Source organism: Apteryx rowi, unplaced genomic scaffold (genome assembly GCF_003343035.1).
Source record: "Apteryx rowi isolate R43461 unplaced genomic scaffold, aptRow1 scaffold_7, whole genome shotgun sequence".
Lineage (NCBI taxonomy): Eukaryota > Metazoa > Chordata > Aves > Apterygiformes > Apterygidae > Apteryx > Apteryx rowi.
Window position 1 is genome coordinate 6,474,815 of NW_020450982.1, and position 12,676 is coordinate 6,487,490.

General features: G+C 43.0%; 1 protein-coding gene across 19 annotated transcripts in view; it reads right to left on the bottom strand.

The window, feature by feature from the left end:
* ST3GAL3 (ST3 beta-galactoside alpha-2,3-sialyltransferase 3) overlaps window positions 1-12,676 on the bottom strand; it is a 207,266-nt gene that overhangs the window by 57,829 nt on the left and 136,761 nt on the right. For all 19 annotated transcript variants that reach the window (XR_003256853.1, XM_026086806.1, XM_026086815.1 and 16 more), the window contains one exon: window positions 4,951-5,014. Coding sequence is in view for 18 of the 19 variants with exons in the window: in XM_026086806.1 (XP_025942591.1) it covers window positions 4,951-5,014 (64 nt within the window). In the remaining variant the exon portion in view is untranslated. The remainder of the gene's footprint in view (window positions 1-4,950; window positions 5,015-12,676) is intronic.

Sequence of the window (12,676 nt, forward strand, 5' to 3'; positions counted from 1 at the left end):
CACCTTTTTGCATGTTTACATAGTAYGTCAAAGCCATATTTCCTTACCAGAAGAGCTCAAGTACTGAAGCACATTGGACACAGCCCAGGTTCCAGTTTGCTACCAGGGTGGTATGAAGGCGGGTCGTGGACTTTCCCCACAAGAGCCCCCAAAGCCCTAAGCTGAGAGCCTGAGCCAGATGTGCAGCCTCTGACACAGATACTCAGAGAGGTCTGAGCTCATCTACACGAAAACCGTGATTCACACTGATCTTCTTGAACAATATAGCACTGTAAACACATGTATGCATTGTATCAATTGCTACTTCCTCTTCCTCCTTTATTAAAGTGCTTTAGGGATTTGTTGGGGGAAAAAAAGAAAAATCACAAAGCTTTCCTTTACACAACTTTGGAACTGTGGGCTTTGGGTAAAGATATAACAGAATATTAAAAAAACAAAACAAAACAAAAATCTTAAGGGGAACTGGTGCTTTGGGAGGCTTAACATGTTCTGGTTTGATCCGGCTGCTGCTACATAAACTGGTGCTAGCAACCTGAGGCAGAAGGGAACACACTCCTCTCCTGCTCTACCAAGTTCCTTCCTCATTCATTAGTTCATACACTGTTTTAGTAAAGATTCATTTCAGTTATAAGCTCAAACTCACGGTTTGCCTTCATCACCACATCAAAACAATATAAAAATAAAAATCTGAATGATCATTTTGTGTATTTCTTGTGAAATTTACAAGTCATCACCACAGAAATTTAAACTGAAATCAAGAAAACACTCAAGTCCAGCGAGCAAGAGACCTGGAAGACTAGAAACCAAGCCCTGAGCAATATGCAGAATGAGGGGCAGGAAACCAGAAGAGACACTAAAGGAAGCAGCAAAAATGTCAGGGATAGAAACAGGCCTGGAAAAGCCAATAGTGGGCAAGAGAACTCTGATACGTCAAAGGCAAGAGGCCGTCAGCATTTGCTTTAGGGAGAAAGATATGCTGGCACTGAAGGAAGAGGACACTTTCCAGAGAAAGTCCACTTGAGCTCCAATCTTCTCCAGAAAAACTCAGACCAGAGTTGTAACTACCCTCACAAACACAAGTGCAACTTTACCTGTCTCCTGCCCTGGAGTTCAACAAGATGAGCAGTTCAACAAGAAGGTGCCATAACAAGGAGACATGAACAACAACTAAGAAAGCACGGCGTCATTTGCACCGTGTTACAGACACGAACCACAGCATTTGTTCACATGCCCTCCAGCTGCTGCTAGTTATTAACATAGCTCTACTCACAATGGAGGGATTAGTTATAGCGAGTTGGCAAAGCTGTTTTGTGATGATGAAAGGTGTACGCACATGTACGCATACCTGGAAGGATCGAGTTTGCCTCATTTCAGCACCACATTGGTACATTGTGTCAGGAAAGGTACATCAGGATGCCCTTTTGGCACAGGGATAATCAAGCAAACAAGGTCACTTCCAGGGCTTCTGGGAGGTATGTGAAGGTAGCATCTCAGAATGGGGAGCTTTGCGAAGGAGGCCAGAGCTGGAAAAGCTTGGGTGGGGACAAGATTGAATGCTCTCTGCAGATCCCCCGCTATACAACTCTAATCCTCTCTTTCCTTCCTATGCTCTCACGCACTGCTCTGACCTCACCTCCCCTGCTTCTCCCACCCTTCCCCCAGGAAAGCTGCGCTCAGCATGTGGTTACATGAACATTTGCTTCAATAGATTCAGAAGCGCTCACCCTCCCCACCCATCCTTGGCCCTCTCCCTCCCATGCTGCAATTCCCATGCTATGTCAGTGCAACTTTTTAGTGGGAGGGGAGCTCTCTAAACCAGGACACTGAAATGACCTGGGTTAAGAGAAAAAACTTTTAAATTGGAATCATTTCAGTGACCCAGTTTAGATCCCCCCTTCAAACTACAGCCTGAGAGCAGGAAGCAGCAGCAATGGTAACTTTCTAAACTGGCTTCGCCCACAGAGAAAACATTGGTGTAACTCCATCCTGCGGAGAAGCTAAACCTGGAGCTTTTCTCCTACTGCTAGGATCAACTTACTAGATTTCAGGGAGCCTAGAAACGGAAGGGCTCATAAGATCTTCTAGTCTGACACCTGGTACATCACAAGCCATTAAGCAGCAGCTTGTTGTTCCTATATGGAGCCAATAGCTTGTCTTTGCCAAAAGCATCCTCCAGAAAAAACACATCTGAACTAGAAAGTAAAATGGAGGACCCTAACATTTCCCATGACTAATAACCCTCAGAGCTAAATCCTTCTCTCCCACTTCTCTTTGAATTCATCTTTTCTGCACTCCAAATACAAAGCCTTTTTTCAGCTCTCAAGTCCCCCTCCCGTTGTTCCAAGGAGTGAGCAAAGCAGGGAGGTCTGGACTTTGTCCCTGACTAGGGAGCAGTAAAGGAAAGATCAGAACCTCAAGACCCTGCTCCTAGCACACAAGAGCCACCACAGAGAGGAACTGTTGGCTCCACCTTTGGGCTTGAGATAAGATGAAGAAGAGCTAAGAGCTCCACCAGCTCTTCTGAAATCCAGAAGAGCAGACATCCGTTGCTGCCAGCGCTGCAATTCATCAAGCGATCACAGCAGAACCACCATCTAGGAAGCACACCCAAGTCTTCATCTATGCCCTACTTGTCAAGAAGGTTTCCAAGAACAGCACTGAGATACCCATACCACCTCCTACAGTGCCCCAAGCCCTCCTCTGTAATAACCCATCTGCTGTAATTCCATCCACCTACTGCTTTAGGCTCTCCCTTCAAGGCTTGCTACCCTAAGCCTTTCTTGTCTCTTCCCCCCACACCAGCTTCGATCTTTCCTCTCTAAGACCTGCTCGCTTGGTAGGACTATGGGAGATATTCAGCTGTCAGCAGTGTATGCAGCAGCTGGAATCAAATAGACAAGAGTGTGCATATCTAGCTGTCATCATCATCAAAGGCTGGCTCAGGAGACATGAGAAACGAGTCTTAAATTACTTTCACTTCATTTGAGGAAAGGAGCATGTGCTGCCCAGGAGACAGAGATGTATGATGCGACCCATTTGTCCCACAGAACTGGGGAAACAGTCTACAGAGATGATAGCAGTTACCAGCAATTCATTTACTCCTATCAACTCAGAAGATATCCTTAACCCTTCTCCAACAGTATCTGAGGGCTGCTTGGCCTCAGCCAAGCACCCTGCACCATGGGCGTGCCAACATGCACAGGTTGCACAACTTCAACAGGGACCCTGAGCTTCCCATACTTGTGTTTCAGGTTGGTATAAGGAACATATGCTACACAAGCAACATCACTGCTTGCACTTATCACAGAAGTTCCTGTGGAACAGTATTTCCCAAAGGTATCTGCGTGTTTACAGGCACAGACACCAAAGCTTGATACCATAACACTTCTGAAATATGTTTCTAACCTGTTCTTTATTCTCCTCCATATTTGGTATCTCAGGGGTTTTAAACAAACGATACATTTCAAAGGCCTGAGTGTTAGAAATTTCCTATCTCTGTACTAAAAACATTATGAAGAATGAGAAAACAATGTGAGTAGCTCATGCTAGAGTGGCTATATATCACAACCTCCTGGGAAATGACCCAGTAACTTCAAACAAACCCTTTCCACTACTCACAAAAAAGGTAAGCAGCAAGAGTCACAATTACATGAAGTCTGATTGCAAGAATCTTCCACCTTTCCTCTATGTCATTAACACTAATATCCCATGAACAAACTTCTGAAAGAGTCTATAYGTGGATTTTCAAACACATTAAAGTTTTAACCAGAGCTGAGATAAACCCTGAATAGCTGACTCAGCTGTGTGCAAGTCTCTAACAAGGTCATCTGTAAAGCAAATTTGCCTTTTGGACATCATTTCTCAAATGGATCCAAACTCTGAAGGCTAACCCTATCTGGCACTGCTGACAGTACCTACAACGCCCTCTCTGGCTATACAATCTCAAAGCAACTTAAATGAGCACATGGATTGCAAAGAACTAAGAATAAACTTTCACACTGAGAGCAACTCCCAACTCCAATTACAGTGGACAAGCTCTATCATTGACATGAGAGATGCGGAGAGCTATGGAAAGGCTAGAAAAGCTTATGAACTTGGTCATGGAAAAGTGGGCAGAAGGTGAGCTGGGCCAGGAAATTAAAACAACATGTTTGGAAAGCAGGAGCTTTGCTGTTAGCCTGGGTTCAGGGAAGGACCACTGCTTCAAAAGGAACTGCACCAGGACTTTGAAAAGATCTCATGTCCCAATAAAAGCCTCTGACAGCTTCTGAAAAGAACTACCTCTAATCCAGGAGGTGGCACTAAACCAAAACTGAAGGGCAAAGGGAGGGAGGGAAGGAAGGAAGGAAGGAAGGAAGGAAAAGCAAGGATGGAAAAGACTACACATCTATCATTGTGAAGCTAATCATAAATATGTCAGTGAGTTTTTGAAGCAAGTTTTACAATAGAACTGAAAAAAAATCAAAAGAGCTTCAATTCAAATACCTCAGGACCCAGGATAACTGCTAGCAAATCATGACACAGGCTTGGCCAACACAATCACACATTTCTGCTTTAAGAGCGAAGTATTAGTAAAACATTGTTAAAACAAGCCAGTCCCTCCTTTCCCTCTAAAGAGTTTCCTGTGATCTTGTTGCTTTGTTAGAGTGGCTGAAAAAGAATAATGCATTTATTGAAAACTTGCTATTTACTTATTTGAAAAATAGGCAATAGGCTATATTGTGACACCGTATTAAATAAAAGCCTAGAAAAAAGTCGAAAGTAAAAGCTTTTTTCCTCTTATGTTTGACCTGACAAAGGCTTCCAGAGCTTACAGACTAACTGGAAAGAGGACTCTGTTTTCAGCTCCTGATCTGCCCCTAAAGCACAGCCAATCTCTAGCAAAATTTATTTAGGCCATGCGGAAAATAATCACTATTATTCCTTCTACTCTGAAAGGTCTCATCTTACCTGTCAAGAGCTGGAGTTAGGCGGTAATCTTTGGTTGCTGACAGGATGGCTTTGATCAGATTATCTGGAGAGAAAGGAAGAAGACATTAGGAAGAAGTTCTTAGTTGTAATGGAGACGAAAAACAAAGTGGTGTCAAGCAGTCTGAAGTAGTTACCCCGAGGAACTGAAACAAGGTTCACTTTAGGAATAAACACTTAAACTTACAAATTTCTATTTTCTCTGGGCAATGATCTTTACATATGAACTGCAAAGGTATGCAGTACCTGTGGTAAATGGTGCAAGTGACTTATTGTTACTGCTTACCCCAGCAGAAAGAGTGAAAGGGAAAAATCTAGTACAGTTTAAGGCAGTGGTTTTGCACCCACTTCCCTGACATTACAGTTTTACAAACACTTCAGGATGAAAAAGCTAATGCCACTGTCAGTGCTCACTTTCATACAAGTATTTAGGCAGCTGAGCAGTAAACTGGACACAGGAACAGATTCCGGTTAAAATTAATCCTTTTTATTGTGCTGGGTTAGTTTTAGCTTAGGTTCAGTTCCTCAGTCTGGCTTTTCTCCTGGCAGAATCTAATTAAATCATCACAGCTGCCTAAAGAAATGCCCATGGAACCACAGCCTAAATCAATAGCCAGTGAACAATGCAGCAACCAGATGGTACAAGTTATGCAAAGGTAAAAATGCATCCAAATTAAATTTATTAAATTACAGAAGTACAATGATCATACACAAATAATTCTATAACCTATGGAAATTGCAGTGTCTGCTTCCTTCTAGATTTTGTCCTTTGTCCTTAAATTTCTCCACCTCTCTCCCCTACAAAGCTCCAAACTCCTTCACCATGTTCTGCCCAGGGCCAAGAGGCAGCAACACTCTGGCTAGTCTGGTTTTACAAATGTACCAATAACTCCAGAATGGCTGTACTGGGTCAGACAAAAGGTCCATCTATCTCCAAATTCTGGCTCTAACCATGGCCTTAAGCAAATGCCAAGGAAGAGCAGAAGAACAAGGCAAACAGATATAATACTTTCCCGAAATACTCTTTCGGCTTTTAATTATTTTCAAACCAGGGAGTTCATGAGCAAGGCAGAGTTTCTATGCATCTGGCAACTCTGTGATTTCTCATCTATGAGCTCAACCAGTATCCCCCCAGATACATACAGACTTTCAATCATTTCCTTTTCCTGGGTTTGAGCCTGGCTTCTACTAGCTACATTTACACTGCAAAAGACTGAACAATCAATCCCTTTCCACCCTCTTCATGCAATTATAAATATCTACCATACCATCCCCCTGAGGGTATTGGCCGATTAGTTCAAAAGTTCTTTGGGAACAACCAGTTTAAAGGAGTGAATAAACCTCATTTATTTAATAAAGACTAAAAATGATTCTGCAACATTAAAAAGATTGATCTCCAGTGACTGTCTATAAAGAACATAAAATAATTTGCCTAACAGACACTCCTTACTTCATTTGGCACAATTAGGGGAGTCCTATTAAAATAAGGAGTTCTGTTCTTATTTACTACCTGCATGACATTACTCCGTAGAAACCGCAGGCTGAGGGTGTGGGATAGACACAGAAGCTGGAGACAGGCCATATGCCACGAAACTTAGAACCTGAAAACAAACTGGTGAGACACAAGGCAGGGGAGCAAAGGCGACGGACAGAAAACCTCTGAGAGTTACTTGTAGATTTGGGATTGTTTTCGACACGGCATTACTGATGGCCCCGGCCAACCACTGTGACAACCTGGGTTCTGTGATTACTTTCAGAAGATCGCACTTTGGAGTAGGGCAGGAAAAGAGGCTATTTATAGGGTAAAAGCAACTTATTTTGCTATCAAAAAAGTGCTTTTGTTTCATTTTCCTTCATTTGAAGGATTCCTTCTGCCATATTGGCAGCAGACTCCCTCTCCAAAGGGAATGCTATTTCTGAGTCTTCTGCAACAGCAGTAGGTTGCTGTGACCTCTAATGGCACTATGCCACAGTCCTCTCCTTGGCCTGTCTCATACGCTTTTACTGGACAGTATATGTTACTGTGGTTGTTTTCCCACATACTCTCCCAGAAAAAAAGATCAAAGGATTGCATCTCAAGGGCTGCAGCCTCCCATCTACCAAGCTTTCCTTGTGCCAGGTTCATTCCACCACCCAACAAGTAACACCACGCACTACTTGGAGGCCTACTGTCATACTATATTAAAAAGCACACTAAATACAGATGCCTAATGCGCTCGGATAATTCCATTTTACTCATCTTGCCAGCTAATTGGAGAACTTTCACAAATTAAACATGACTACTTCAGGACTGGATACTGCAGCATTTGGGATGGGGATACTTCCTATACCCATCATCTGGAGAGAAAACACAAAACAAACAACAATATCAGACATTCAGTACAGACTCTGAATAGCCCAAAGGGATAAATCTCTTCAGCAGCCCCCACAGACTAATATATGGCATCCAAGAGTTTGGAAGTTGCACACATCAGAGTGTTAGCATCCAAAACTGCTGAAGCTCAATAAATGACATTATTTCACTGCCAAGTGTTGACTTGCACCAGGTATGAAGGGGGCACAGATGCCCTCAGTGCCAATTTGTCTAGTCTAACATCCTCACTGGAAGTCAGGAGCACGAACCACAAGTACTAAGAGGGCAAGCTAATGGCCTGGGCAGGGAAGAGGCACTGGATCTTTTTGATGGAACTGAAGCTCTTCAAGAGTTGGACATTACTGTTGTTGATATGATACTTGGTGTCTTGCCCAGCACCAGGATGCAAGTAAAGGCCAAGACCTCCTTCGGAAGGAACTTCTGAACCTTCTGGGGCAAGGTTTGAAAGATCAGCAGATGCTCCCGTGGCTGACACGTGGCCTTGAACAAAAATAACGAAGATACCTGCAATAGGAACCACTGGCAGCATCTTTCACCACAGCTGGGTAAAGGTGGAGAGTTACTTGGAATCATTATGGCAAAGACCACTATCACAGATGGCTGCCTGGAGGAAACAAAGCAGTGTTTATGTCCAGATTATGACTAAAAAAAGTCAGGCACCAGGTAATCAAACGACTCATATGAAAGTTAATTATGAAGCATTCTTTCTCCTGGGCAAGTGAGAAACTGAAGGAGTGCTGAGCATACTCTGCCTTGTATACCAACATACTGAGCGACAATAACGGGTGCCAGAGCATGTTACAAATGCTAAAAGAAAAACTCCTCTCTGTTACCAGTGACAGGGTATGTGTTTTGCAAGGATAAAAAGAAAGGCCAAGTCTTCAAGACCTGAACCAGTAAGACTGCACCAATGCATGCACAACATGATCCCCATGATCTAGGCAATAACTGACACGTGCTATCTCCATGCAGCAGCTTCTGGACAGATTTCAAAAACTGCACTATAGGACAGTGGCAGAAAGATGCTAAACTTCTAAATCATTTATACTAAATCAGTATCTGTTTTAGCAGCAAATCTGATCTCCAACAGAAACCTCATATGCTGCATCTCATTCACAAAACACCTCCCTTTGGATGGGACAATAGTGGGAACAGCTGATATCTAGGGCAATGAGTTTCTCTGGGGTAGGCATAGTCTCAAGGGAGAGGGATGGAGCTAGCAGTTGGGACCTACTTGCACCGAACACAACAAAGAATGAAGGACTCAGAGCAATCCAAAATCACTGTGTCAGGGGAGCACATTTTGTTCCTCATAATCATCACGTTTTCTCCACCAATCTTTAAAAAAAAAATTTTTTTTTTTTAAAGGCACCAGCTGAGTATGGCCTTCCTTTAACATGAACCCATTCTTAAAAGCAAGATTGTTCTAGTACAGCAACAGCTATGCAAACAATTTGTGTTTTTTCTGTAGATGGTTTACCCAGGTTGTGAAGAAACCATGGCATGGATGCAGACACAATGCCTGCCTAGCCACAACTTCTCTCTTGCTTGGCAAGTGAGAAGAACAGACACGGTGGTGGATGTGCTCTGCCTTGTGCACCAGTGCATCAAGGAGGAGCCAGAAGGGGCCTGAGCGTACATGTTCTGAAGGCTACAAAGAAAAAAATCCTTCCTGTTACAGGCAGCAGGTGTGCATGCACTCACCACTATCACTTCCAGGGCCCAGGCACACAGCCAGCTCAGGAGACACAGCCCTAGTCAAACAGGTCTCTAATTCTCTGAGGACTGTTTCCAGCCTGGAAGAGACTCAGCTACTTGTGAACACACTTCTTCCTGCCACTCCCCTCCCCTGACCAGTGGGGATAAAAGGTGAATTCAGCCTTTAAAGCCATTCTATCTTTGGCCTCTTCTTAACTGCCAAACAAGCAACCCCACAGGTTGTTTTGTGAAATACAAACTTCCCGCTGGAAGCTGAATTCAAACATCAAACTCATCTCGCACTAATCATCCTACAGCCATTCAGTGGCCACAAATCTGGAAACTTCCTGAAGGCTGAGTAAACTCAACAGCAATGCCTCTTCCTGTGTACTGTTCTTCCTATTCAGCCTCGTGAGAGTCGAGGCAGAAATTACCAATGTTAACCCCTTCTTCCAGTCTGTAGTCAAACAGCAATGTTAAATGGCAAGGGCAGAATAGACATCCTTAGGGCTACAGATGTTTGCTGTCTTGGGACTGGAATACAACTCAGTGTGGACTTTTCCCCTGGAGAAAAGTCCCACAAATGAGAACCTACATCCTACAGAGGATGTTGGCATAAACACCTCAATTGCTATTATTTCTGTGATTTTGCATGTCCTACAGAACAGACCATGTCAACCAACTTCTGTACAAAAATAAAAGTTAAAATAATACAAGTTCACCCCTGGTCTGCCTAACAGCCTGTGATTCATCTCTCAAGGAAGCCAGAGGAGTGTGTTCCTTCATTCAACACAGGGAGGCAAAGCCCAGTGCATGACACCAAAGAACAAGGAGAACAAATCACAGGAATAGCCCTTTTGTCCAGTTGCTCCTGTTTATGATTCCTGATTCTTTGCTTCCCACTGGTACAGCTTAAAGAGCAGTGCAAGTCAAGAGGGGTCTCCCACTTAGCTGATGGGGGCCCCTGCCACTCCCCAGCACCGAGCTGCATGAGAATCATTTTGTTTTTGTCATTTCCCAACAAGTCAGTGACTCATTACCTGCATCTCTGCAGCTCCTTGGATGGCACAGTCAGCGAGCCCAAAGCTGTCTCAGCAAGACACTCATTTTTCAGGACTGTGCCTAAAGCTTCTCCATCCAAACAGAATGAGATTCTTTATTTAAATCCCAAATCAGTAGGCAAGACAACATCAGCCCACTACAGTGGGGTTTTGGAACATAAAGCAGACACAGAGTAAGGTCTCTAGATACACAGAAGCACCAGAAACGCACCCCTACCTCTCCAGCCATCATTAGCTCCTTGTGGCAATGCTCAAGCACAGGATTTCTTGGTTGGGTACTTGTGGCACAGAGGTTATCCGCATGAGCAGAGTGCTGCCACCTTTTTGCACAGACTGAGCTCTTCTCTAGTAACTGGTCCACATCTTCCAAGGGCTGCCTTCTGTCTCCCATGCTTTAGTAGTTTATGGTGAACTATCTCATCAAAACTCATTCAATCCTTTCCCAACAGGGTCATCACCTGTTGGCTAGGTGCTGCAGCCTGTCACTGCTAGCCCATTATCTGTTTTAGCTCCAGTATCTTACATCAGAAAGAGCACCTCATATTGCAGTGGTTCTGCTTACCTCAAACCATCCGTATGTTAGGCATAGAAACACTACATCTTGCGCAGCTGTGCTCCCTGGATCTATCTCATGTATGTGCTGTTTAACTCTAGTCAAAATATTAGGCACCTGAACTTATACCAACAGTAAAAATATGTGGCTTTCATACAATCCTTCAGGTCAAAGACCATCATGTGATACATATATTTGCATGCATACATAAAAATAAATATATATAAATATATATAAATATACATATTCTTGAATTCACTCCCTCAGGTCCTCCACCTGCTCTCCTCACTTTTGAGAGCAGTAAATGTCATTATACTCCAACCAAACTTACTGAAGGTCACAATGGAATTAAGTGACATAGCTAGGAATAGAATAAGGCCCTGGACTGCTAGACAAGGAGCCCTCTGCAAGGGCTTTCATCTTCAAATAATCCTCTGGCCTACATGTTCTTCACATATGTCTGCTGCTATTCTTTAATGATAAACTAAGGAAATGAACATCAAAACCCAGCATTTTCATCCCCACTTCTCCCCATTATTAAATAAAGAATACATTACCAGGGCAGGTAACCTATGACAGTTTTTCATAGCCATCGTTTCTATTTTTTATAGTTTTTCTTGTCACAGAGAATTTAGATTATTGGGGAAAGAGGAAGATCATTTAACCCATTTGTCTATCAACCACTATGCACACTGTACTATTACACAGAGCAATATGCCTCTGCACATTTCCTCCCATCTAGAGTAGGAGTTGACTACATTTATCTAAGAACCCTGAGTTATCATGACATATTCTATCAGCTCTTCCTTATAACATTGGAAGATTCAAATGCAATTCAGGACTGCATGATTTCTCTGAACTCAAGTACATCTTGACTTCAAGTTGACCCTGAAATTTTCAGACATTTGGAAAAACTAAAAGTAAATAGTTAGAAATTAGGCAGGCAGTGACCACACAGTTAGAACCAGCCTAAGTCTGAATTTTAGCATTTTTATCTGTTATTTATGTGGAAGAGCGGAGACCTTCACTGTAAATGTCAACAACACTTAACACTGTTGTTTCTAATGCATAAGCTTCTTGCTTGTATCATTAAAAAAAGATGGAGACCTTTTCACTCCACAGGGCTTACTGCAGGCATCTCATAAGATCTACCTTCTGCCTGCCTTAAAAATAAGCAAATTGGGCTGTTCCTGCACTCTTAAATGGCAGAGAGAAGAGGCTCTAATTTTTAGAGTTGTCCATACTAGCCATTCCTCAAAACCCAACAAGTCTATACATCCTTATTGCCAGCACTAAGTATTTGAATACCAGGCATTAAGGTCAGGGAACGGTGCATCTCTGCAATTCTTCCTGTTTGCCCTGAGAGCCATGGTCACAGCCCATCTCTACAGTTGGTCAACTCTGTATCTTTGTATCTCCATATCTCTATAGCCTCCATATCTCTAGCCATCACTGGCACAGGGCACTGAGCATAAGCTTCAGCTTTTGAGAATATACTGACTAGAGTCAGGTTGATAGACACCCCTAAAGTATGCCAACCTCTTCTGATCTGAAGATAACAGAATGCCACATGCATGTCAGCTTCATGAGGAGAATAAGTTTATTACTACCTAACTCCATCAAAGTTAAGGATGAAACAAACTGCAATATTTCTAAACAAGATGTAAGCAAAAAACAGCTTATACATTATTTACATTATCAGAAAGTTTAGCCCTGTATAAAATGCCTTCTTCAAGATTTTGCTCCTTAAGGTTTTGCACCTCATGGGAGCATGAGGAGTGATGTTCTACACAAGAATTGCCACCACAGGGCCCAGCACGAGGTCACAGATCCAAGTCCCACAGCGCACACTGTCCAACTGTCCAACTCTCTCAGAATAACCATGTCCAACTGTAGCCAGGCAGCTTTATTTGTATTTTAGTGAAGCTGCAAGTCCAGTGAGTAAAACAGATAAAGTCTCTGAAATTTCCTGCACCACTTCTTTTTATTAATAAGCTAACTTTTTTCCCCCTCCACGTGAGG